Source organism: Diplotaxodon limnothrissa, linkage group LG20 (genome assembly GCF_057381915.1).
Source record: "Diplotaxodon limnothrissa isolate DT_005_m linkage group LG20, D_limnothrissa_male_GT1.1, whole genome shotgun sequence".
Taxonomy (NCBI): Eukaryota; Metazoa; Chordata; class Actinopteri; order Cichliformes; family Cichlidae; genus Diplotaxodon; species Diplotaxodon limnothrissa.
The window spans coordinates 4,428,870-4,456,633 of NC_140615.1; the positions used below are offsets into that span (position 1 = coordinate 4,428,870).

At 42.2% G+C, this 27,764-nt stretch overlaps 1 protein-coding gene and 1 non-coding gene across 2 annotated transcripts; one reads left to right on the plus strand and one right to left on the minus strand.

Annotated features, from left to right (window-relative positions):
- Positions 1-293: 293 nt before the first annotated feature.
- Positions 294-365, minus strand: trnac-gca (transfer RNA cysteine (anticodon GCA)). Its single transcript has one exon. It is a non-coding gene; the product is annotated as a tRNA-Cys (tRNA).
- A 13,427-nt stretch (positions 366-13,792) lies between these two features.
- On the plus strand, positions 13,793-26,504 carry LOC146610317 (voltage-dependent L-type calcium channel subunit beta-3-like). Its single transcript, XM_085344962.1, has 15 exons — positions 13,793-14,168; positions 14,407-14,597; positions 15,389-15,454; positions 20,634-20,753; positions 21,004-21,126; positions 21,247-21,368; positions 21,574-21,626; positions 22,187-22,206; positions 22,375-22,455; positions 24,289-24,347; positions 24,579-24,679; positions 24,852-25,003; positions 26,013-26,108; positions 26,209-26,379; positions 26,475-26,504. The coding sequence occupies exons 1-15, from the start codon at positions 13,793-13,795 to the stop codon at positions 26,502-26,504; spliced, it is 1,761 nt and encodes a 586-aa protein (XP_085201088.1).
- The last annotated feature ends 1,260 nt before the right edge of the window (positions 26,505-27,764 follow it).

Consider the following 27,764-nt stretch of genomic DNA (forward strand, 5'->3'; position numbering starts at 1 on the left):
GGATCCTTCCCTGTATAAGTTGTTTAAGCTGCTGGTGGGAGTGTAAGGATGTGAGGGACATTGTCTTGGCATCTAATCACTGCATAACAAGCATACTTGTCGTATTTCAAAGATAGTCTTCAATGTGTCCATTTTTTCTATGGAAGCTGAACTATTTACAGCAGATAAACACTATCTGAAAACCATGAAAATATGAATCTGCCTCTTCAGCTAGGAAATGCTCTTGAGTTATAGTTTTTTTTTTAATGTTAGAGGGTCCTTCAAAAATGTTACCTGATCATTTGAGCTTCCATAGGGGGAATCTGGAATTGAACCAGAGACCTCTTGATCTGCAGTCAAATGCTCTACCACTGAGCTATACCCCCTCAGAGAAACTGCATCTGTTCACTGAAATCTAACCAGTGGATGGGATGCTGTTATGAAGCAATTTTTAAGGAAGGGAAATAGGAGAATTTTTTTGATTGAAAAGGCCAGCAATAGATATGGAGGAGGTCAAAATGCATAAAACACAGTGGAGCTTGTGTCATTCTTTGAAAGCCATGACTGCAATTCAGGCAGTACTGTTCAGGATCTTCTCAAAATTGAAAAAATTATAAACACAGAAAAGCACCATCAGATTTTGATCCACCACGCAATACTATCCAAACTGTCTGATTGGGAACAGCTTCATTTTTCAGCATGTTAATGATCCCCAACGCACTGCCAGTGCAGTAAAGGCATACCTGGATAGAAAAACACACAGTGAATCAATACACACATGTATGTTTAAACTGTCTTAATAAATCACTGGACCTATTTCCTATTTTCCTACCAAAATATTAAGATTTTTTAATAGTCTTGACATAAGTGACCAAATATGAGATTTGGATTTCATTACAGTTTGCCCAGCAGAGGGTGCCAACGGTCACGGACTGTCTCACACACCCCTTATCTTTTTAAAATAAAAACAATCTGAAATTAAACGAACAAAATGAATCTTTCAGTCCACTTCAGGGGCCTCTCTGTGTATGTGTGTGCGTGACTTTCTCCCGTGTCTTTGACATTGGCTGTGTGCTGTATACAGTTTAAGCTACCTGGTTGATTGGCTCGGTGTAAATGGAAGGCGTCTGCAGGATGTGAAGTGGTGGGGGCTGGTGGGCAAAGTGCTGGATCAGTGAAAACCGAGAAGACCTTCATCCAACCCCCCCTGCCTGGACATCTTCAGATAGTGAATGCAAAACGTCTAAAACAGCATCCCAGTCAAACAAAGCTCTTTGAATCTGAACAGCAAACAGAAGTAATGGGACTTCTGGGACTGTGATAATGAAGTAAATTAATATGCTTAGTCCATGTGTAACAGCACAGATTACAGACACTTTCTCCTTCACGTGTCGCTCTAATGAGCCCATTACACCAATTTCATGCTAAGCAAGGAATCCTGCATGAACCCTGAGCTTAAGAGCTTGAGGGGCAACACTTGCTTCGTAAACATTTTTAAATAACTGGGCCAAAAACAAATTGAGCCGCATACGGAAAGGGGAACAGTTCGGTATTAGAGACAGAAACATTATTGGATGAATTTATGAGAATTACTAAAAAAAATGTTCGTCATATATTCAGAAATTCCAAAATAGAAATCCAACATGAAGGCGCAGAAATCCAAGGGGACCGGGCTGTGCGAAAAGTGCAGGTCTTGCATAATTTATTACGAAAGCTGTAATCTATCCAGCCGTGTGTCCGTGCGCGTGGCTTTGTGTACAGTCATTGATCATGCCGTGAATCCAGAAACTAGAGATTTTACAGCGCAGATGCCGTGGGAGCATCGCATCCAAATGAAGCGTTATTACAGCTGAGTTTTCTCGGGCTGTGGAAATGTTTCGACGAGGCGCGGTGCTCTGCCTTTACTTGATGCCTTGTGGCTTTTTCACCCAAGTTGGGCTGTGGTGACCGAGACTGCTGTTATCTGCGGATGTCCCTGACCAATTCGAGCGTCTTTCTGCTGAACGAGGTAGGCTTTCAGTTTTTCCCTCTTCTTTTCTTTACCTTTATGTTGTCGAGGTAACTGAGGAAAATTTGGACTGTTTTTTGTGCTGGAAGGAGTTTGAAACCAACCTGCGTGCAGTGCATTTACAGTACCATGCAGACCTGTAAGGGGGGCGAAGGTAGTAGTAGCAGGTCCTTTCTGGGATGCTGATAATTAAATTAGACACGCTGACCACGCTGGGAATCTTCCGTTTGGAGTGGAAAAGCTTTGACGTGCATGGCACTGTCTGCCAGCTGGAATTAGGGACAGATGAGCTTTGAAATGTTCGTGATAGTCATTTCACCCAAAACAACAAAACTGGTCAGCTGGCGCAACAGATGAACTGCGTGTGTGTTTATAGTCCCACTTTATGGAAAATGAGGTAATAACTGTTTTAATACTGCAGGAAAAACAAAAGCAATTTAGATCATAACCGGTGTCATGCATTTGTGAATGAGTGTGGTAATTAACGATCAGTTAAACTGTGTGGCTGTGTCTTTGCCTCCTTTAGATTCTTCATGCTTGTTTATAATGTGAGAGGACTCCAGTCATTCATCAGAGGATGTGATGTAATGCAGTGCCTAAATCAGAGTGACAACGCTAAGGCCGAATATGATGGCTATCAGTATTTTATTTACTAAGTAACGTGTTTCATGTTGAGGGAGAGAAACACAGGCGAAGTTACTTCTACAGATAATATTGCAAAGCCTGAATTAGTCACAATGTTAATAGATACGAGTGAAATGATTCTCTGTTGATAATCTAATCTGCTTTAGGTGCTTTATAGAAAACACAAAAATCAGATTTCTGCTAAATTATCAATGTAATAATGTTGCATCTGCAGCAATCTGCACTTATTTAGGTTGTTTCATTTTGTGATGTTTTATGCCTAATTTAATCAAAGTTACCATGGTGCTCTGAAAGCTCTTCTTCTCCTGGAGGTTGCATTTCACAAAGACAGATCAATATATACCTGCAGCTATAGTGAGATGATTCACCAAACAATATTAGGAAATCTCACCCAAGGGGTCTGGACTTAAAGGTGACTGAAAAGTCAGGATACATAATTTTGACCATACTGTCAGCCAGCTGGCTGGGAAAGGTCCATCATCTGCTTCATTGTGTGTCTGGAAGCAAACTACTGGAGGTCCGCTCAGTCCCTCTGCAGTACGATGAAGTGCTAAAAGTCTCTCTGTCATCATGCTGAGGACTTTTTGGCACTAATCCCAAAAACTACATTTGCTATGCAAAATGTTCAGCACTCAATGCAAAATCAGATCTTAGATATTCTGTTTTTTTCTATTTGAAAAAAAAAAAAAGCAGCTTACAGCGTTTTTCAATGAATAAAATGGGGGGGGGGGGGGGGGGGGGAGTCATTTTTATACATATTTAACTATTACCTTTTCTCTTGTATAGAGAAAACTTTTATTTGGAATAAGGCCCTTTCAAATGTTCATTTGAGAGTGAAGTACTAGAGGTTACAAAAAACAAACTGTAGCTGCATGCACATCTGTGGTATCACAGTAAACTTCTGAAATCCCTCTTCTTTCTTTCTTTTTTTTAAACTTTTTTTCGTGATTATATCTGAACCACTTTGAACCAACTTCTCAGTGCACTGCTTGTTAACTTCTCAGTGAACAGCCTCACCGGAGATTATGTAAGGTACATGTGCGCAGCTCGCCACTGCAAGAAGTACACTGTCTGTGTGAAACACTGCGTGGTGACACTCTCGCTCACTTCAATAACATTCCAGTCTGTTTACCTCCTCCCTCCTCTTGGTGTGCTGGAACACATTCTGTACCTGCTTGTCTGAACCCATCAAGTACTGTATAAACCTCATGAAAGGATTTGGCAGCAAGGAGTCATCTTCCCTCCACTCAAAAATCAAAATGCAGCATCCCCAGTGCCTTAAAATAGCTCCTCATCCATAATGCACCAGCAGCAGCTCTGCCCACAGAGGCGCTTCATATGGGACAGACTGACAGACATCTGCACTCAATGCTTGGGTGCAGCTCCTAAAGCTCCTCTCTTTCTCTCCTCCTTTTCTCCCTTTGTTTAACTTCCAAACATTCATTCATTCATTCATTCATTCATTCATTCATATTTTTATTCACAGAATGAAAATGGATGCCTCCTCTGTGTCCCTCTTCTGTTTTTTTTCCTCCTCCAGTTTCACTATTTTCTGCAACCTAGCCTATGAATTATGAATCTCAGTCTTGTTGGAGATTGTCTAGCCAACCATGGTCCTCCTTCATGTGTGAGACTACTTGGCTTTGACATATCTGCTGCTTTTTTACATAGATGCAAGGTGCAAGGTGTGGTGAGCACAAATGAATGAACCTGGTTTGTGCAGACCTCCCACATCCCATAAAACACACACACTCACCAGCCGAGCAGCTGTCAGAGTACAGCCATCCATGACGTCTGCAAAACACACTCTGCGAACCACAGGCTACACCGGGGACGCCTCCACGTGTCGAACATCGCCCCCCATATCCCTCTCATCACCATCAGACTTTCTCCCTTCTTTAAACTTTTAGCTTTTGAGATGTTGAAATCCAGAGCGGCTGAAAAATGTGACAGGACTGTAGAAATGCTTGATTTTTTTCCCCCTTGGAGGTTTTGTCTCTGTGCTCTATACAGTTAGCCCTGCAAGAAGGTTCTGCTTGTTGGGCTAATATGTGATTTTAAAGATGTCTGCTTGGGGTGTATCCCACTTGTGCCCTGTGATAGGTGGGATAGCTGGATAAGCAGATAAGAAAACGTACAGAAGGATGTAGTTACAACACATGGTACATATTTATGTCATCAGTTTTCATCACAACTCTACTGATACAAATTTGGCAGTGATCACCAGATATCTTGGAAGAACTTCACAACAACACTTAATTTTGGAATTACTTGCTCATCGACTATGTACAAGCGTAAATTGGTTTGCCCAAATAATTCTGGCAATGGTATTTTTGTTAAAAACTTGTGAAAATTACAAGAAAATCAGATATGGTATAATTAAATATGACTCCAGCTTTTCCCTTCGAGTGCTTCTGAAGTGTCTAGGGATCCCAGTCATGTTTACCTTGGTTGTTGCTTTAAGGCTCAGTGCCACCCGATGCTGCATCACATTGTCACCTTAAGCATCATGGTGGAGTTCTGAAAGAACCCAGCATGCGCTTTTGGTACAAAGTCCCATCGGACAGGCAAGGTAGAGATGAAGGGTAGACTAAGGAGGAGGAGAGAGGATGCTATGTGGAGCATAGAGAGCCTCACTGACGTAGAGAAGGGTTGTGTACTGAGTGGTGGAGAATAGGAGAGGAGGGGGGCTGTAAAGAAAGAGAGAGGGATAGTCTGCTTACAAGCACGCTACAGTACACTTCAGTGTTACACAAGAGAGAGAGCACACCATGACTGCCTAGCACAGAGAGAGCAAGCAAGAGAGACGGGGAGTGTTGCTCTCCTACCTCTATCTGAGTAAGTATGGCGCTATCTCTTCTACATCAAAATTCCTTGCCTCAAATTGCTCAGACCTCACAGCAGGTCTGATTTTCAGATGATAAAAGATTTTGGCTGACTTTGAAGAGAATGGAAAAATCTTTCCTCATTAAATTTTGATTGAAAGTTTGAAGAGTGGAGTTGTTTGCAGTTGTTAAAGTGGGGGAAGACTGAATTTTGATCTCCATTTGACCGCTGTGAACAGATCTGATGGATATCCAGATTCCTCACCCTCAGCACTCACATTTCACTGGAAATGTTGCACTAAAGCAGAAAATGGCATTTAGTGCAGTTGTGTGAAAGAGGAGCAATGGTGGGAAGCTGTGGGCATGCTCGCAAGCGTTTCTTTCTCTGCTGGTGGGGGGAAGGAGTGCATTTGGGACCGCTAGGCTTCCTGTGTGGGGTCAATTAAATACTGCATGAGACAGAGCACTAAAAGCCTGTCCCGCGAGGAGCCAAGTGCTTTGTGTGTGTGTGTGTGTGTGCTGGTGCATCAGTGTGCAAAGCCTTGATTAAATTTGATGAACCAGCAATGTTGAGAGGACCACAAAGGTTCCAGTTCCAGCTTCTTTGAGGTCCTCTCCAGAATCTGTGCACCGGTGTTCTCATTGTTATCTTGATAAAAGAAAAGACAATAGCCTACAATGTGCTTTCATGTATCCATAGGACTGGTTTAATCTAGAAAATCCATCTGTATCTATCTAATTCGCTTTTATTAACTGACATCTTTCCTCGCCTACACCGTGTAGTCACTGAATAGTTTTGAGACTTAAACGTGAGCGAAAACACTTTTTTTCAATGTAAAGCTGGATTGCGTGAGTATGTAGGCCACCATTACATATTGATAAGTCTGAAATCCCCCCCAGTTAGCTCGGTGCACTAAACAAGACACACCAATTAGGCCCAACTCAAATCTAAAGCCTAAATCAGGTCATCTTTTAACAAACACATCTGACTTAATGAAGGATGCAGTTCTGTTTAATTCTGCACTGCACCATCGGTACACAGCTTTATGTGGGTTAGCTCCAGCCTCTCTGCGCTTTGAAGCAGTTTGGTGAAGTCAGGTTGAGGGATCCCCGGGGGGATGAAAGTCTAACGATGCACAGTGTAGCCGGCAAGGCCAAGTTGTCAGCATGGATGAAAGATATTCCTGGCTACGCTCGTTGCGTCTTCTTCTACTGTATGCCAGCGTCACTGACAACCCATCCATAACTAGTCACATATTTACATCGTCAGTGTTGTATTCGCAGCACTTATCTGTGCAGCTGACAAATGCAAGGTGTATTCACTCCTTAGGTCTCCTTAAAGAGTGGAGTTGGTGTTGAGAGAACAGCTGTTTATCAGTGTGTCCTCATAGGCTGCAGGGTTTTCCAGAGGCTCATTAAAGACTGGGATAAAGTATTCTGGGGTAACATTAGAGCAGGAGGAGGGTGGAGCTGCAAAGGACAGTATGGAGTATCAATCTGTGTGCCTCTCATATTGATCCACTCTGCCCTACTCTGGTTGCATTTCTCTCTGGCTCTGAATGATCCACCTTTCCCTGTACTGCTGCCTCAGCTAACACTTCTCACAGAAAGTAAGGTGCCTTTTCATGAGTTACAAGGCCAGAAAGATGAGCGGTTGACTGCAGAGTTCCAGCATGTTAATCTCCATATTTGTCGTTAAGATCTGGAGCTGTTTTTTTAAAGCCCAGATGGCACAGGGCTTCTCACATTGTTTACAGAACAAGAGTATGGTTGGAAAAAAGAGAGACAGATAATCATAGAAAGTAACGGCGTGCGAGAGTATCAAATAAAGATCTGCTTGTGCTCAAAAACTGAGCTGGTTTAAAATCTAATATTTAACTATGGGTTTTGTTTTTTTGCCTTTTTTGGATTCAGTACTTGGATACTTGGAGGCCACTGATAAAACTACTTTCAGTGCTTCTTTATTCACAATGGGATCACCACAGCAGGTAGCTCCGCATATTTGATTACGCAGACTTTTACACTGAGTGCCCTTCCTGATAAAAGGGATCCAAAGGATTTGTGTCTCCTTCCAGGACTTAACAGAGGATCTTTTACTTGTCAGGCGAAATGTGTGGAGCGTCACACTACGCCCTCAAAGAATTTCGCTACCAAAACCATATTATTATATTTTTTGACACCTGCTTCAAGATAAACAAACCATATATACAAATATAAAATTACTTAAAAATGTACACTTTGAATTTCTGTCTTTCTCTAAATGAATTTCATTTTTTGTCTTCATTGGCTTGTGTAAAATCTGAACAAAATTGCTATTATAAGGTACAACTGCACCACAATATTAAAAATAGATACAATATAGATAAACCCACCTTTACTGCAGAGACAGCGCACATGTACATGCACAGTTATACAGATCCCTGCTCTTGTTTCCCATATTGGCTCATTCATATTCAGATTGTCTGTCTGGCTTCAGTGAATGTAGCTGAGCCATTCTCAAATCTGCTTTACTCTTTCTTTAAGGAATTCATCAAAACTCACTGAACTTTAACTTAAACAGCCCTCGGCTATCTCCCCACCGCTGCCAGGCCCAGTCACTGTTGGGAGGAGTGTGAGGAGAGGAGAGCTATATTTAGAGCACCTGAACAGCAAATTAATAACAAAAAAAGAGACATATTCTCTTAATCTTGTCTTCCTGTTCTAGTCTGACTGTGTTCTTCTCTGCCTGTTTCCTTCAAAAATCTCTGTATTTTTTCATTTCTCCCACAATTTCATGTCATCTTTTTCTCTTAATCTACCTCCACCCATTTCGCTTGAAAATATAGAGCTCTAAGAATCAACAGTAGCAAAGCAGACTAATGATTTGACATTAAAAATGTATTGAAAACTCGCATGTTTAAGTTCTCTTTCTGTTGCGATGTAGTTCATATTAGCCTTTGCTTGTTTCTAGCCATCTTTTTCATTCCTTCTAACTCTCTCTCCCTTTATGATTGTATGGTGCCATTACTCAGAGGCTGTTTTACCCACAGCCCTAATGATGGAAATATAGCTACCATATCTTCTCTGCTGAGGGATCGGAGAGTTATTGCAATAACTTTAATAATGTGTGTGTCTCTATGTGTGTGCGTGTGTGTGTGTTAATATGGTATGTGCTTCCCTGCTTGTAAAAAGCCACACAGAAATATAGCCCCAGGGCATTTTTTTCCTAAAAGCCTTGGCAGAGTGCACTTTCTTCATTCTTAAGCAGCGAAAGTTCAGTGAGGGTGAGAGAGCATGCATGCTGCCAGCACAATGGACCCCAAATCAGGGTCTTCAGTGCCTGGGGCAACGTATAGAGCAGGCATCCAGGCCTGGCTCGCCAGGAACGAGACTTTCTTCTGCAACGGAGACGTCTCTTTCTGGCTTATTAAGACATCTGATGGACTCTAGATGGCTGCTTGCTGACTCACCGATGCAATTCTGTTTTGTAGACTCATGCATCACCTTCCTGTCAGGAGGATGGTGCAGGGCAGGGCAAGCAGGCAAGCCCTACCCTACTCGCCCCATCTCGCCTTCTCTTCCTGTTTCTGCATCCACATGTTCGCCTCTCTTTCATCAACGGCTTTACATCCTCTGCATTTCTGAGTGTTATTCATTTTGCTTTTCCTGTGCAATAAGGAAAGATGCCAATTGGCAGAGGAATGACAATCAGAGACTATTTTTAAGCTTTCCTTTGCTCAGCCATTGTTATTTTTACTTATCGAGGCTTACAAGCTTATCCTTTGTTCTGCTTTATTTTTAGAAGTTCTCCCTGTGCCCAGTAAAAAATTATACACTGCACAGTGAGAGTAAACACCAGTCCAGCAATGTAGTTGTTGATTTTATATAGATATATGTGTATCTTTTTCAGGATCTCTTAATACCTGAACTTACATAAGAGGGAGGTATGGAAAAACCTGAAAGGGTTGTGAATATGATGCTGGAGAGGGCTGCATGAGATTTGTGGCAGAGAAGGGCAACCCAAGGGAGAGCAAAGCTGAGCAGAGAAAAGATCTTTTTTTTTTCTTTAAATTTATTACATGAAGTCTGACTTGCAGCTAAAGCAAGAAACTATACAATACCAGCATGCGGGCGTGTACACAACAGTGCTGCAGTCAGGGCATCAATTTTGTATAGGAAATGACTGTTGAGGCAGCGCAGCAGTGGTTGTGAAGCACTTAGGCATCGCGCACCTCCCTCTCTCCCCACTGTTACCACGGGCTGAGGGGAGGAGGGTTACGCTTTTTCATTGCAATGGGGGGAAGAAAGCGCTGGCAGGAGCATCATGTCTGCCTCCGACTCGAGCGCTACAGGACTCATCTGCAACAAGGTACGCTGTTAACCCTCCCCCTTATTTAACCACTCTGCATGCGATTCCAGCCTCTTCATCTACGAGTCCTCCATCGCTCTGCTCAGAGGCGTCTTCGTTCTGCTTTTTTCCCTCTTCTTCTTCTCCCCAACCCTCTCACTCTTTTCTCAGCAGAAGTCTGTTCACTTCATTCACTTTTCCAGCATAGCCCCTACTTGTCCTCTCGTCCCTCCCTCCCTCTTTTCTTCTTCACACACACTGAACTGAAAACACACAGGCTATCTCAACTCCATTACTTTGCAGCGGTGCTTTTAACTAGTAGTTCAGTGGGTGGCCTGTCTGATGAATAATATGACTCATGACCCATTTATTTATGGCTTGTCTGTTTATAAGGTCATCCATACCAATAAATAGTATACCCCAGACCCGTTTGTGGGTCTGTTTTCCCTGTTGTCTACAATAATGTTTCATGACATTATTGTAAAAATGCAGCAGCAGCTTCAACACTTCACTGTGGAATTCAAAAATAAAAGACTGAGGTATAATTTCTGGAATAAAAGACATAACAGTACTTTGATATGTACTGAACAATTAATGGAATAATGTGTATTTATACATCTGCATAAATATGTATCTTATTTTGCACAGATTGCCATAATATTGTTCATCTACTTCAGGCATGATGGCTAAGTATAAAAAGAGCAAACCATGGCTCTAACAGCTGGTTCATGAGCAAGGAAACTTGTTTTGTCATGTGCATGCTTCCCTCTGCTGGCAGGAATCTACAACTGCTGCTGTGTCATTATCACACGTTCCAGTCCGTAACATCTGGGGGATTTCTCTCGACACCCTCTTTGGCCATAACTGTCAGCTGCACTGTGAGCAGGTCTGTCTTTTTAAGGGTCCGGTCAGTCAAACAGAGTGAGGTGTGAGTTTGCACGGTACAGTAAAGCTGTTTCAACACTGAGACTGACCAGTGTGTCTGTGATTGTGTTAGATTCCACTCTTGGTCCTATTTTTGTGCAATCAGAACAAGGATTTATTTATTTATTTTTTTTTTTACAGTGAGACAGAGTTTGTCAGAGACTGGAATAAGTAGTGAAATATATTCATGATTTTTTTTTCTGATCTTGTTTGGTTTGTTAGAAATATGGATTGAAGGATGCATAAATATGAGGGATTACAACCATGGCTGTGTCATACATTAGATCACTTAACAGTTTATTTAAAAATTAGGATCAAGATTCATTATCTGCATTTAACCTATCTAGCGTATTAGGAGCAGAAGGACTGAAATCCAGGTGTAAGTCTGTACACTGGACATTAAACTAGCATCCAGCTTTGAAGCAACAAAGCCATTATGCTGTCACATTGACACTAAAGCTTAAAATGTAAAGGTTTTTTTTTTTTTTTACTCATGCCCTTTAATATGCTTACCCATACTGATGAGTTGGAATTGGTACATGCATATCAGCATCTGTTCCCATAATGGCTGGCAAAAGCTTATTTCCAAAGTTCCAGCTTTCTTATTTCTTCACTGACAGAATTGCAATAGAGGCAAAAGTCTGTGAAATTCTTCTGTGACTGGCTTTTATTGGCACTGCATCATGGGATGTATCACACTTGCCTTTGAGGCTGTGTAGACGATTCTCTACATACTAATTGGGTACGTATGAATAGTTGGAAGGCACTGAGGAAGAAAGAGAATGAGAAGTAGTTAGAAAGACAAAACACCCCAGAGGCTCCCCATACTATTAAAAGATAGGTTTAATGTGAGATTCTCAACTTCTGCCATGTATATTTTTACAAGGTTTGTGTGACACAAAAGAAAATGCCTGGACAGCAGACAGCTGATATTATGTCTATGGAAAGATCTGGACAGTGACAAAGAGAAAATGACTGTTGTGGAGCCCTTCTTCAGCAAATCAAAGCAGTTAAATTAGACAACAACAGTACAGCTAGTGTGTGTGTGTGTGTGTGTGTGTGTGTGTGTGTGTGCACTGTGTGCTAATGAGACTCTGTCTGAACTTTAGAATAAATATCCTCCTGTTCTATCTGTAGAACTTTATGGACTTTAATTAGGTTTTGTTTCTTGCGCTGGCAGACGCTTCAGATTCTGTTCTGCTTCTGGCAGGCTTTGATATTCAAATGATATCCACAAAACTCTGTGCTGGATTCAGCTAAAATATTTTTCTGTTTGTTTTTTTCTGGGCTGGGTGAGGGGGGACAGAGGTGGAAAGAGGGATGAGGCAGGTGGGAGACAAAAGGTAAATGAAGGATGACGTTGTTCTGGAGCTATATTTAGGTGTCTTATGTGGATACTCCTGTTTGGTATGTGAGGAGTCTTCCAGCCTTACATCCAGCTGGGACTGCAGCCACCAGGGAAGAGCAGGCTTGGAGTGAAAGGATGAGTGTGGAGTTTATGGAGTGAGCATTCTGAGTTTTATTTACATCTGTATCTGTCTGTGCCGGATTTACTAATTCATTTTTAATGATTAAACTGTGGCATTTCAAGAATTGATGTTCTTGAGAAATGATTGACTGACATTTAAGCACTTTTTAAAATACATATACATAAAAATTCCCCTATCTCCCCTGCGATCTATCCTTCAAGCTTGGGTCCTCTACTAGAGGCTTGGAAGCTTGAGGGTCCTGTACAGTTGCCGTTTGCAGTTTGCTAGGACTGCGCTCTTCTGAACAGAGATCTCAGATGTTGTTCTTGGGATCTGCTGGAGCCACTTGCCTAGCTTGGGGGGGGGGGTCACTGCACAAATTGCTCCGATTACCAGTAGGACCACTGTTACCTTCACCCTCCACATCTTCTCAAGCTCTTCTCTGAGCCCTTGGTACTTCTCTAGATTCTCGTGTTTCTTCTTCCTGATGTTGATGTCATTTGGTATTGCTACGTCTATCACTATGGCTGTCTTCCACTGCTTGTTGGTTAGCCACCACCATTTTGTCCGTCTGTGTCTGGAAGTCCCACAGGATCTTAGCTCGGCCATTCTCCACAACTGTTACGTCCCTCTGATGGTGATATAAGAGTTGCAAGGCTGCTTCTGCGGTTCCACAATGGTGCACGAGCTGAGTAGCAGTGGACTGGTCAGCTTTTTCGTGATCTGGAAGCATGCCCACAGCTGATTCACAAACCAGTGACCCAGAGACAGAGTGAGCAGCAGCAGGCTGAGGCTGGTGAGATCCAGCGCTGGCTGCTGGTTGACTTCAGCAACTGCATTCAGAGGCACAGTTAGCAGCAGCATGGCTCGAGAGAAACCAGGACAGTGCAGGAATGTCAGCAGAACCACGCCTCTACCCAGAATCAAAACTTCATTGTGCTTTCTGGCACGCTGACCCTGTTTGCAGTTGTCCACACATCTGTGGAGTGTGTGTGGTAGAAACACCCAAAGCAAGCTGTGACTGACAGCAGGTGGTGATTCAGAATGACTTCTATTGACAGTCCTCAAAACGTTGTAGGGGAGAGTGAGGTAAGATGAGCCAGTGGGTAAGTTGAACCACCCCTTGTATCTAGGTAACTGTGTACATGTTTTGTTATGTGACCATAAATCCAGGAAGCACTCATCATTTCCATCCTGCTATATTAAAGAGCACATTGGAGAAGGGGTAAGTCTGTATTACACAAAAAAATGTTTTCTGCTTGTCAAAGTAAAATTTCTGCATATCAGGTAAATTGACTGTAATATTAAAACAAATGTATCTGTGTCTAAAATGATATATTATACATGTTGGTGGGTTTCTAAAATATAATATCATCTGAAGAAGTTTTCTAAAGATTAGCCTAAATTGCTAAGCTAGCCCGTTTTTTTCAAAGTGGTGGCTATGGGGCAAAGTGAGCCAAAGGCTATGGGGTAAATTGATCCAATGGTTCAACCTACCCCACCATAAGGCACTGAAATTTATTTAAGGCTCTGACTTATTAAATAGTATTTTAGTTCAGTATACTGAACCCTTTTGTTGTATTTGTCATATGTTAACTATTATAGAAAAGATATCATGCCAAGGACCTACAGACGGAAGACCAGCTGGGGCTCAACACCCCTGGAGGAGATTGAAAGGGCAGCGAGTGAAGTCAAGGGAGGAAAGTCCATAAGATCAGTGGCTAAAGAAAGACAAATTGACAGGTCAACCCTCAGGAGATATATTAAAAAGAGGGACACACAGGAGGTCAAATCGGTTGGCTATAGTGGAACAGCTTCAGCAAAGAGAGTCTTCTCTGAGGAGGTGGAGAAGGAGCTATCAGAGCATATCAAGAAGCTTGCAGAGCAGTTCCATGGCATTTCCCCAAAGAAATGCCGTGAACTGGCATTAGAATTGGCAGGCAGAAACAACATTCCTACTCCCAGCAACTGGACAGAGAAAGGTTTAGCCGGTAGGAAGTGCAAGCAACAACATTTCAGTAGGTTGGCACAGACTAATGTATTTTGTGTAGTTTACTACTTTACCATTACATTTTTTAGGTAAAGAATGGTTCAAGAATTTTTTAGGCACGCCACCATCTCTCTTGTCGTATGCCTGAGGCAACATCTTTGGGAAGAGCTACAGCCTTCAATAAGACTACAGTTGGGGAGTTCTTTGACAATCTGGCTAAAGTGATCGACAGGTAACAGAATCCAGGAGCCACCATTACATTGGCCTGGTTGACAGGTTTGCAGACAACGAAGTGAGTGCCAGATTTCTCAGAAGAATCCGAGGGATCACTAGCAGTAAGAAACCCACGTTTGTGTTCAAGGAAAATGATGAGGCATCTTTCCCACGCAAGGATGTGCTGAAGAAGCTACCTCAACAGGCTGGAGGAACTGCAAGGAGGGAGCAACAGTTCATATTCCCCTGCAACCTTGATCATTGGAATATTGAATAGTTCTTTTGAATAAATGGTTTTGAACTGGTGGTTTGTTTAGAAACCACCAGTTTCCAGGTTTGTTCTCACAGGTTTACAACTGTTAAAATGGTTTGTTTTCACAATATGATCAGTTTTACATTTTAAAAACTACATGGTCAGTTTGCCCCAAGATGGCTCAGTTTACCCACTGACTAGGTTCAATTTACCCCTAATCTGGGGCAAGTTGAGCTAAAGGAGCATTTTTTTTTTAATAGGTCATTATTTTGGGCAGCGTCATCAGACAGATTCTGATCATTACATTTGAAAGGAGACATCCTGAAATAAAGGAATATGTTATCATTCTATTTCTGTGTCATTTTTTTCTCACATCCAGGGCAACATGAGTAAAAAGTGGCTCATCTTACCTCACTCTCCCCTATAAATATTACACCCCACCTATTGTCAGGCGGGAGATGGAGCCTGATGTTTTGCAGAGCCTTCACCACATATATGTGTTTTAATAAAATAATTTGTGTTGACCCACAAAAAAAAAAAAAAAAAAAAAACTTATGTTACGACCCGGCTCAAAAGCCGCAACATAAAAAAAAAGGAGATGAATAACAGAGTGTGGGTGAGAAGAGGTTTCATCCTAAAATGGAAAACCAGGTTGGCTAAAATGGCTGGTGCCACCAAGGCAAAGACTAGTGCACTGCCGGAAAGCTTGCCTCAGGTATGCTTTTATCCACACCTGACTAGGTGTGGCCAATTAGCACCAGCTGAAAACACTGAGACGATTAAAAGCTGCAGAGGGACGTAACACCTCCTCCCTTAAAAGGGTTCCTCTAGGACCCTTAAATTTATTAAAAGCCCCTCTGAAGCCTTCAGTTCCTTGACCCACAAACCTGGAATAAAAGTTAAAGCTAACAGAAGCACAGTGTTCACGTTATAGTTGGCATCTCTAAGCATGGATGGGCATGAGGATTTGAAGTTGCCACACTGAACAGACAAAAAGTAACATGTGACCAACACAAAGGAGCACAACAGTCAAACCCAAAATGATTACCTGATCTGCTACAACACACAACCAAAAGTAGCAACAAATAATCACAACTAAGTGATCTGTTGTCTCCACCACACAAACAGTCACATACAAGTGGCCCTATACCACAACAAGTTACTTTAATCCAAAAAGTTCAGTAAATCAAGCGTACTAGTGACCAACCACAAAATGGAGAGCTATGGCCACACAATGATCACATCAAGGGTGGCTCAGCACCCCACAGTGTTATTGCCATCACCTGGCCAACAACACTCACAAGTGATCCAACAAAATAGCCATATTCCCCACAACACTAAAGGTCACAGCACAAAACACTCACCTCACAAGGATCTCATTAGCATCCATCCACACTGACATATGCACACACAGGGTGTGCACACAATGCCAACTTAAAAACAGCCTACCTGCCTCAGCTACAGACCATAATCATGAATGGTCTCAAACCTCCTACCAAGTTTGGTGCCACTGATTTACTATGTGCAACTCCCAGCCTAAAACACTAAAAACAACAAAACCCTTACTTTTCCTACCCTAGTCTTCAGTGGTGTACCAGGCTCGAGGCAACTTTAAACGCGAACTCGAGAGCAGGCAGCAGACCAGAGATATAGTCTCCTACCAAACTCTGAAGCGTACCCCCACCCAGGATAGCCACCAAACACAATAAACTAAAACAATAAAGCAAAACAACAAACAAGTGCTTCGATGGAAGGGCAGCACAGCCACCCAGCTGAAACACACTAACTAAAGGGAGTTTGCACAATTACAGTGACCACCATCACTCACCCACTTAAAAGCAAAACAAACTGACATTCAGTCTCCACTAAAATGTCCAAATATCCCGGACGAGCCCCCACTTATGTTACGACCCGGCTCAAAAGCCGCAACATAAAAAAAAGGAGATGAATAACAGAGTGTGGGTGAGAAGAGGTTTCATCCTAAAATGGAAAACCAGGTTGGCTAAAATGGCTGGTGCCACCAAGGCAAAGACTAGTGCACTGCCAGAAAGCTTGCCTCAGGTATGCTTTTATCCACACCTGACTAGGTGTGGCCAATTAGCACCAGCTGAAAACACTGAGACGATTAAAAGCTGCAGAGGGACGTAACAACAACCCTAGTGGGCGTCTCCCATTTTGACCTAGGGACTTCCAGGCCATATTCGGCGCATATGTTTCTGTACACTATGTCGGCCACTTGGTTATGGTGTTCCATGTATGCCCTGCCTGCTAGCATCTTACATCCTGCTGTTATGTGCTGGATTGTCTCAGGAGGCATCTTTACACAGCCTGGTGTGATAGACCCCAGCCTCTGGATCTTGTGCTCAGAGCTTGTTCCTGTGCTGCCATCAGTGTTGGTCAAGTTACTTGAAAAAAGTAATCAGTAACTAATTACTGATTACTTCCCCCAAAAAGTAATCCCGTTACTTTACTGATTACTCATTTTCAAAAGTAATTAATTACTTAGTTACTTTTTAAAAACACGATTTACAACCTGAATAGGTGATAAAGCGATAGATCTTTCAGCCCAATTCTACTTTTTCTGCATAATCCATCATACAAAATGTAATCAAATGGAAATGTCTCTTTTTTTTAACTTGTTTTATCAGTTTTAATCTTTTAACTTTATGCATCAAGCAAAAATGTAATTATATGCAACATTCTCTGACTTGAATAAATTAGTTTAACATTTAAACCTATTTTCTGCACATTCCAGCACATAAAATAAAATATTTTTTGTGTTTACACTCACTCTTTCAAATAGATGCAAGTAAAACACAGCAGAAAATAAATAAAGTCAAAGACTCAGCGGTCCTGTTGCTCTATTTTCACCTGTAAAGCAGGAGTGGCGTAGGCGGAGGTTTACCCTGGTGCAGGTGTGCCGCAGCGGTCAGTTGAAGAATCCGCGAGTTTCTCTGTGAGTTTCCCATTACGTCGTTGCGCACTCGGTGCTTGCTTGGAAGTTTAGGGGTTTTTTTCGCTGTAAAAAGTTTTCTTCCCACGCACAACGGACGCTAATGTTTTTGTCACTTTTTATGGAATCAAACTCAAAATAAGGTCAGTACTTCCACGCTTTAAACGCTGCACGCTCATACTCTCTCCCACAATCGATATAGGATCCATTGTTGATCTGCACACAGCTGTTGTCACCAACGGCGCACTCGCTTACTAGGGGTGGGGGAAAAAATCGATACTGTGTAGTATCGTGATATTTTGTTTGCTAATAATGTATCGATACAGGGACAGCAGAAATCGATATTTTGTTACAAAAAAGGTTTGTGTGCTCTGACTTCAGAGCATGTTGATCCTTTTTCTGAGCAAGAATCCTGACATTCCTTCACTGTCCAAATGTGTTTAACTTTTTTTTGGCAGCAATAAACATGACAGTTTACTTATTTTAATTTAAGACATGTTTTATTTTAATTAAGTTTAAAACTTTTTTATTTAATGTAAAATTATATTTTGTTTTAATTTACTTTCAAATTCTTCTGTTGCTGAATGGGCTGCATAGTTTTCATAAATAAATAATAATAATAATAATAATAATAATAATAATAATAATAATAATAATAAATAAATAAAATTGCAATACTATCGTATCGTGCGTTAAGTATTGTGATAATATTGTATCGTGGGATGTATGGTGATTCCCACCTCTATCGCTTACGTCACTGTCATGAGACATTCTTGCAAAAAAATCACGGTTTTAGTAACGCAGTAACGCAGCGTTCCTACGGGAAAGTAACGGTAATCTAATTACCAATTTTGCAATAGTAATCCCTTACTTTACTCGTTACTTGAAAAAAGTAATCAGATTACAGTAACGCGTTACAAGTAACGCGTTACTGCCCATCTCTGCCATGATTAGTGCTTCTGTGCTATCTTTCAGTCCAGCTTTGTCCAGCCACTGGTAGGACTTCTGGATGTCAGTCACTTCCTTTATCTGCTGGTGGTACATACCGTGCAGGGGCCTGTCCTTCCATGATGGTTCCTCCTCTTGCTCCTCTTTGGTGCATTTCTGCTCCCTGAGATATTCACTGAGCACATCTTCCTGATGTATTTGTGGATGTTTGCTGCCTTATCCTGAACTGTGGTACTGACACTCACCAGTCCCCGGCCTCCTTCGTTCCGCTTAGCATACAGTCTCAGGGTGCTGGACTTGGGGTAAAACCCTCCATGCATGTTTAGGAGCTTTCTCGTCTTGATGTCACTGGCTTCTATTTCCTCCTTATTATAACAGCAGCAGGGTACCTGATCACAGGCAGGGCGTAGGTGTTGATAACCCAGATTTTGTTCTACCGTTCAGCTGATTCTCAGGACTTGCCTGACCCTCTGCAGATACTTAGTGGTTGCAGCTTTCTTAGCAGCCTCTTCGTGTGGGATGCCTGTGGGATGCCCAGATACTTGTAGCTGTCCTCAGTGTCTGCAATATTTCCTTCTGGTAGCTTGATCCCCTCAGTTCTGACTACCTTCCCTCTCTTTGTTACCATCCGACTACACTTCTCCAGCCTGAACGACATTCCGATGTCATTGCTGTATATCGTGGTGGTGTGGATCAGTGAATCGATGTCTCGTTCACTCTTGTCATACAGCTTGATGTCATCCATGTACAGGAGGTGGCTGACGATTTCTCCGTTCCATAGTCGTATCCGCAGCCAGTTTTGTTGATGATCTCACTGAGGGGGTTCAGGCCTATGCAGAACAGCTGTGGGGACATAGCATCTCCTTAATAGGTCCCACACTTGATGGTGACTTGTGCTATGGGCTTGAAATTGGCATCTAGTGTTGTTGGCACATCCCCATTGAGTTCCTGATGAAGGCTCTACAGGTCCTGTTGATCTTGTACAATTCTAGGCATTCCAGGATCCATGTGCGGGGCTTCGAGTCACAGGCTTTCTTGTAATCAATCCGGGCACTGCACAGGTTGGTCAGTCTGGTCTTGCAGTCTTGGGCGACTGCTTTATCTACCAAGAGCTTGCGTTTCGTTCCTCTGTTATTCCTGCCAATTCATTTCTGTGTCCCTGCTCATGTATTGACCCACGTGCCTGTTCATCTTAGCCACTATGATGCCTGACAGGAGCTTTCAAGTGGTACTAAGGCAGCTTATTGGCTGGTAGTTGGATGGGACCGCTCCCTTCTGGGGGTCCTTGGAGATCAGGACTGTCTGGCTTTCAGTTAACAATTCTGGGTGTGTTTCATCCATTAGCAGTCTGTTCATTTGTGCTGCCACTTTAGATCCAATAGCTACTGAGCATTGACATTGTGGGTTGCGTCCTTCTCCCATATGCTCTTCCAGTATTGCTCCATCTCCAGGTTTGCTGGTGTGGTTCTCATATTGTTCCCCTGCCTCTGAGCGTATACCTTGGATGGTTCTGTGGAGTACAGCTGGTTTATTCTCCTGGTTTCTATTTCTGTGTTGAAAAAGCTGTGTTGTATTCAAGACTTTATACAGTACTGTCAGTATGATTTTAAATTGTAAAGCAGTACCAGTGGTAATAGTCCTATGTTGTTGTTGTTGTTTTTGTTTCATTATAAATCATATCCAGACATTGGATATAAGTCTGGATATTGCAGCATGTGTTATCAAAATGCTTGGTTGAAAATTGGACTTTTGCCAATGTATGGTGTGCCAGTCTGAGTGAATAAATAGACAGCAAGGTCGTGTTGCTTGTTAGTGTTGCAGAACTCGTGTTCATATTCCCCTGGGTGACATGCTTTGGAAAGCTGCAGAAGAAGAAACCCAGGTGCAGAAACAGGTGAATAGTAAGGAAAGAAAAGGGAAGTACGGAGGTCAATGCGTAGATGATGATCTATCTGTAGCTGAATCCGCAACATATGAGCTAAGTCTGTGTTTTCTATGCCGTGAGGAATTCTGAACAGCTGCTTCCAGGTACCTTATTGGGCTGATTTATGTCTTCTCCACCTGCTTTAAAACTTTCCTTCCTTTCCTCGTTCACTCAGGGTTCAGCCGATTCCTACACTAGTCGACCCTCTGATTCCGACCTGTCCCTGGAGGAGGACCAGGAGGCGTCTCGGCGTGAAGCCGAGCGCCAGGCTCAGCTGCAGCTGGAGAGAGCCAAGGTGAGAGCCTCAAGGTCAAAGGTCAATTATTGGCTTTAAAATCACCTCTACCTCCACAGGTACAGCAATAAAGTCCTGAGTCATGCTGAAAGCTTGCGTTCCAGTCGACCACTTTAGTCTTTATGTGTGTAAGGGTCTACAGAACTAAAACTAATCTTCAGATACAAATTTTGCTGAATATTAAAGAAAAGGTCATTCGATATATTGCCATAGATCTTATTTGTTTTGGGGGGGGTTTTGTCGTCCACAGGCTAAATCAGTAGCATTTGCAGTGAGAACCAATGTGAGTTACTGTGGGGCCCTTGATGAAGATTGTCCAGTCCAAGGTGCTGCAATTAACTTTGAAACCAAAGACTTTCTGCACATAAAAGAGGTGAGAGCCATTACAATTCTGCATTTGTACATGGTTTACAAATAAAGTAACAATAAATATTTACTCTGATTAATGTTAACGCATCTTGCATCATGAGAGGTGTCTTTCACTGTTACACAGAAATACAACAATGACTGGTGGATTGGTCGGCTGGTGAAGGAAGGGGCAGACATCACTTTCATCCCCAGTCCAGTCAAACTTGAGGCCATGAGGATAAAGCAAGAGCAGAAAGCAGCAGCTAGGTCAGAGATTACGCAGCTCTGAGAGACCTCTCTGTTTTTCTGACGCTGTTGTCCTAATTTTAGCAGCTTCCTCTGCAGCACACTCTTTGTAAAGTTATTTTATTACTTCTGCTCATATGTTGCTGTGGTTTGGAGGTCCTTCTTTCTAAATTGCCTCCTTAGGGGATCCACGCATAATGAAGCTTTGCATTATGTTGCTCCACAGGAAAGGAGGGAACGCGTCATCCGGAGGCTGGAGGTCCACCCCTCCATCTGCAGGTGAGAGAGACTGAAGGAGTCCTGCTGTCATGTCTGTCTGTCAGGCCTTCAAGCTGCTACCGAGTCAGATTTGCGTACAGGGACTATTTCTGGGCAAAAATGTTACCTTCAGGGAAAACACGTGTTTACAAAAATCTTTTTACTATAGAGTTTTACTTTAAATCAAACTGAAGTTCAAAAGTTATTTGATCACTGCTGAATTTGGATCAGAGCTTCCTGAATAACACACAGTTAACAAAACTGTGCACTTGTGAAGAAAAACTCGAGTGAATGCAAAAAAAAAAAGCCCAGATTGTTATTGTTCTTTTTTTTTTTTAATTGTTTTATTATTTTCAGTTTATTTCCAGAGTGGGGTTACTCATTTCTGTTTAGTCTTTATAGTTTAAAAATGTTTTACTCTTGTTAGCCCAGTTAGTAACTTGCAATTTTGCTAAGTGGAATCATAAGCCCCTCCACTCCACTTTCACAAACACTGGACACGCCCCTGCTCATCACTAATTGCAAGAACCCACTTAGCTTTTCGCCTCTTTGCTCAATGTTCATTCTGTTTGTTTTCAAAGCCAAACAGAAGCAGAAACAGGTATGTTGGGGTATTCATCTGTGTATCACTCTGCTCCGATTATTTAATTTAAATGTTTTTATTAAATTTTTATAACTTTAAAATCTATCTCTGTGATCGTGTATTACTGTAACTTCCACATATCTTAATTTTCATGACTTCCACACTGTCTGCTTGTTGCCTGTGCAGACTGAACATGTTCCCCCATATGATGTGGTCCCTTCAATGCGGCCGGTGGTCCTGGTGGGTCCTTCGTTGAAAGGCTACGAGGTGAGTCAGCCATCAGTACTGTTCTTCAGTTATTTGGGCCTGGTTCTGTTTAATCTTGTGTTTTGATGCATGTAAATTAATTTGATTTAAATATTAAATGTATTTTTAGAGATAGTTTTTTATGTATTTTTATTATGGACAACACATTTGATCACAGCTGCGTTTTGGTCCAGTCAGAAAATATTGCAATAGCTATCTGACAAATTGATGCAAAGCAAAAACGACAAATTTCAGCAATAGTTTGGCCATCCTTTAACTTTGTCTCTAGTGTGAACATTTATGAAATTTGAGATTCATGCTGCTCATGATGAGTCATTGGCAGGTCAAAATCTCACTTTTTTGCTGCAAACATTATGATGTCCCACAGTAGCCTCTGCTGTAAAATGTGTATAATTAGTAAACTCGCATTGTTATTATGAGCACATTAGTATGCTGACACAAGCAGTTAGCTGAAAGTACCAGTGTGCCTAAGTGCAGCCCACAGAGCTGCAATGTACCATATCGCTTTTCCAGAAAAAGACAAATAAGCTATTCTGAGGCATTACTTAATGTTGCAGTAATCTAACTGGGAATGAAGCCTTTCATTCACTTTGCTTTTATTAACAAAGAATAAAAATTAGGAAATTAAGCAGGAAATTAAGCAATAATATTTACTGTAACTATATGTTAAACGTATTTAGATGTTTGAGTTATTTCCAGCTAGTTTCTGCTCTTTTTCTCTTCTGGATTCCCTTTCTAGCATGAGTTTAATCAGGTGTGGATTTTCTGATCCAGTAAAACTGGGGTGTTTGGCTTCCATTATCCCATGAACGCTTTTACTAAGCCGCAGTCCCACCCTGATGAAATTAAAGGGCACACAGTAGGCATCTTAGATCCATCTGAGAGCTACAGAACTGCATGTATGCCCCTTTGCATTAGCTACACCATGTGTTATACTCCCATACTGAACAGACACGCACACACACACGCGCACACACACATGCACACATCACAGATGAGACATATGAAAACCCACTGCAGTCAAAACGAAATAATGTCAGAATGCATCAATTTCGATGACTCGGTGGATGAATATGTGAGGCATGTGCTTCAACATTTTCTCCCTGCCTTGCTCTTTCCTCTGTGGCGGTGCAGGCTATGAGCCAAGCTGTTTGTTTTGTGTGTGTGTGTGTGTGTGTTGAAATATTTATGCGTTGCTCTGGTAATGTGCTTTGGGGATGCTCCAGTGGTGAATGCCAGGCTGCCTCTTTCTCTCATTCCCTCACATTCTCTTTCTCTGTGCTCCGTCTCTTGTGTACAAATTATTTTCGGCGACTCATCAGGGTTCTTCAGCACTGTCTCTCCTCCTTTCCACTCCTTTGCCTTCTTTCCCCATCTCTCTGTTTCAGTGTGGAAGCTTCATCCTCTACTCCAAAGGCCATTCATTTTTCAGGACTGTTTGAAAATAGACTGCTTCACTTCATCCTGGCAGTGCACAAACATCATTGTGCCACTCAGACATCCAAGTGATTTAACACTGAACAAAGAAGGACTGTAATGCTGCTCATTTTTATCTGTGCTGACTCTTCTGTCTCTTTACAAAGCTATAACTGATTGGTCTTAAAGCTAAAAAATCCCATCACTGTCCTTCCAGCTGTTTACAGCTTCATTATAGTGTGTGACAGCTGAATTAATCCTCATTTAGTGCAGACACTTAAAGTCAGGTGTCACTAAAATCAGTGAAACATGCAAGAAATACTAAAGAGCAAGACGTGTGCATGAGTGAATGCATATTTCACAGCCCTTTCTCTCTCACAACGTCCCTCACTTATCTTCCTTGTTTCTGTTTCCTAGGTAACAGACATGATGCAGAAAGCTTTGTTTGACTTCCTAAAGCACCGATTTGATGGCAGGTGGGTAACGGCTGTCTGTGTCACTCTCTGCAGATGCAGAGCAGCGTACAGTAACGCTATGTCTGAACTGCCGAGCTGCTTGTGTGTTTCTGCATTGCACGTTTCGTGCTCGAAAGCACACACGATGACGATGATTTATTTTTAGTTGCAAGCGAGAAGGAGCACGAGCTCGTCTCCTCCTTTGAAATGGAACAGTTGTGGATGTGGTGTGATAAGATGCTTCTTGTTTAGGATCACTATTACCCGGGTGACCGCTGATCTGTCATTGGCAAAGCGCTCAGTGCTGAACAAGAAAGCCATAATGGAGAGATCCAACACACGCTCAAGTCTGGGTGAGATTTAGAAAAAATTTTTTAAAAACTTGTCTTTGACCTTTTTTTGCTCAATAAAGATGGACAGATGGATGCTAAAAATAGATGCCCTTCTGTCTTCAATGACAGGAAAACTTAAATAAGTGATGCAGCTCTGTTAAAAGTGGCTTATGCAACTCTCTGCCATTCACAGCTGAGGTCCAGAGTGAAATAGAGAGGATCTTCGAGCTGGCCAAGTCTCTTCAGCTGGTCGTCCTGGACGCAGACACCATCAATCACCCAGCACAACTCCTCAAAACCTCTCTGGCTCCCATCATTGTCTACGTCAAAGTCTCATCACCTAAAGTAGAGTACAATCCTCAAAGCTGCCTTTCTGGTCATATTCTGGATTCTGAGCAAACTAGTGGTTAATTAAACCTCTGTGGCACTATTTTAATTATTTAAATATTTGCTGGTTCCCAGCATCTGAGGGATCGTACACAAAATGCCTTGTTTTAGATGGTAAATGATGTACGTGGTTACATGGTTCTCTCCAGGTACTCCAGCATCCTCCAGCAGTCCAAAGCAGTCCATGCAATTAAGAGTTAGGTTAACTGGTTATTGTAAATGACTCCTATGTGTGAATGGTTCTCTCTCTGTGTTGGCCCTGTGACAGGCTGGTGAACTGTACCCTGTCTCTCGCCCAATAGTAGCTAAGATAGGCTCCAGCCTCCCTGTAAACCTGAATAGGATGAGAGGAAGAAGATGGATGGATAAATGATTGGATGGATAAATGATAACAGAATTAGAAAGTTCAACTCGGAAGGTTTTAAAATAGTACACTCCCCGTACAGATTAACATTTGTTTGAAGGAGCTCAAAAGAGGCAAATCAATGAGGAGAAATCATTTGGAAGAATTGAAGAGGAATTGAGACTTTGATGACTCATAATGGCAGAACAGAATCCCAGCAGTGATAGGATTTAGAGCACTGAGTGACTCTGAGTGGGAGATGGGGAGGAAGTGGGTTGCACAAATGAGAGTCTGAAAGGGAGAATGAAAGAGAGCGTAGATTTAAACCACACAGAGTGGAGGCTGATTGGCTCAAATAAGGCAGGTGAGAAGATGATTGGACTCGAGTAAAGATGTCAATATTGAGACGGACAGCACGGAAAAGAGGTAGACATGGAGACAGGAAAGCAGGCAGATGAGTGATTACAGATCTTTCTTACTGAACGTACGCATGAGCGTTATTTAAACAATTTCTGTCTGTAAGGGGTGTGTCTAATGCGGTTAAAACGGATAAATTAATTGTATGATATTAAATTAAAACCATGCTCGTTCATTTTTTGTGTGTGTGTCTGAATCATCTGGCAGGTTCTTCAGAGGTTGATTAAATCTCGAGGGAAATCACAAAGCAAACACCTCAATGTCCAGATGATGGCGGGGGACAAGCTCGCTCAGTGTCCACCTGTATGTCACGTTATGTAATTAAATGATATTTTAAAAGTTTAAAAAGTTTTCATTGAAGGACTTTGTATAAGTTTTCTCTTATCATTTTCTGAATCAACAGGAGATGTTTGATGTCATCCTGGATGAGAATCAGCTGGAAGATGCATGTGACCACCTTGCAGAGTACCTGGAAATTTATTGGCGTGCTACGCACCTCCCCTGTTCTGCCCCAGTGAATCCCTTACTGGACCAAAGTGTGATAACTCCACCTTCTGCTAACTCCAGCCAACAGGTAAGAGGAAAAAGAAACTCCTCAGGTGGTGCTTGATTTACTACTTTCGGATGCATTATTAATCACATATCCTTTGCTTCCTGTGTCCACTCTAGTTTTCTGAGACTCAAGAGTTGATAGAATGAGCACTACTTCAGATGTAGGTGAGATGAAACTTACTTTTCTGGATCTGCTATCGTTACCGTCTCTTGAAATTTGCCCCTTCGACCTCTGCAGGAGCAGCTTGTGCTGTCAGCTGGGGTCAGACAGTCGTAGCGCACAGGGACCAGGGCACCACCAGGGGGCAGCAGCAGTCCTCGTCTCTCCAAACCTGGCCACCACCTTCTCCAGCCACACCTGGGCCAAAGAAAAGAGGAAAAGCAGAGTATGGTGAGAGAGAAGGAGCAGGAGGCTGGTGAGCTGGAAGGAGAGAAGACACAAAAAACAGGAAAACAAGAAGAAGGAGGAGAATGATTTGATTAATGCTGCAACAGAAGAAGGAGCCTCCACCTTACTGCTGCCCCCTCGGCAAAAGCTCCCTGCTCCCACTACCACGCGACAACTCAGGGCCAATTTCTACAGCTCCACGTGCACTGGTATTTCAGAAAAACAGTGTAGCAGTGAAGTTACAACTCACTATCTGCCCCCTTTCTCATATTTTTCTCTCACCGTGACCTTAAACCTGTACCTCACTCCCCGCTTTTACATTTGAAGTCACGTCTCCCACCTGACAAAGGTGCGCCAGCCTACGTTTGCTCACACAGGCAGATTCACCTCTCACTGTAGCTACATCACACACCTGTAAAGTTCAGAGGAAGTTAGCCTACAGTCCTGTAGCATAGCAAAGCTACCAGTGTAAAACCTATACACCCTCCCAACACAGGGTTCCAGGGGGTCTGTGTCTGATACACGCCACTTAAAGAGGGTGACAGAAAATCAGCTTTGTATGTCTTCCATCTCTGCAGCTCTCGATGAGTTGTCATTCCAAATGTTTAACCAAATGTTTTCTCTACAGCACAAATGCAATGTCAGAGGCATGATGTTGTCACTTATGTTAGAGGACTCTTACTTTCCCTTACTTGCAGCTCCTGTTTTATGTTATTCTTTCTATTGACCTTTTTACTGTAACTGTCGTTACTACTGTTTATAATTCGTAAGCTCACTCTCAGTGTCACTGATTGCATATCTGTACACAACAGTGATGCTGAACACATGTATAACAAGCACAGACATGCACAGACGGTCTATATGCATCTTTGTCACAGCTATGAATGTATAAACGCTGGTCCACTGGCTTAGGAAGGATTACTTATAATAACTGTGGTTTGCAGATGATTGGAGGCAAAACCCGAAAAGGTCTGTTATCACATCTAAATATCCTAAATGCTTACACTTTACAAAGTTTG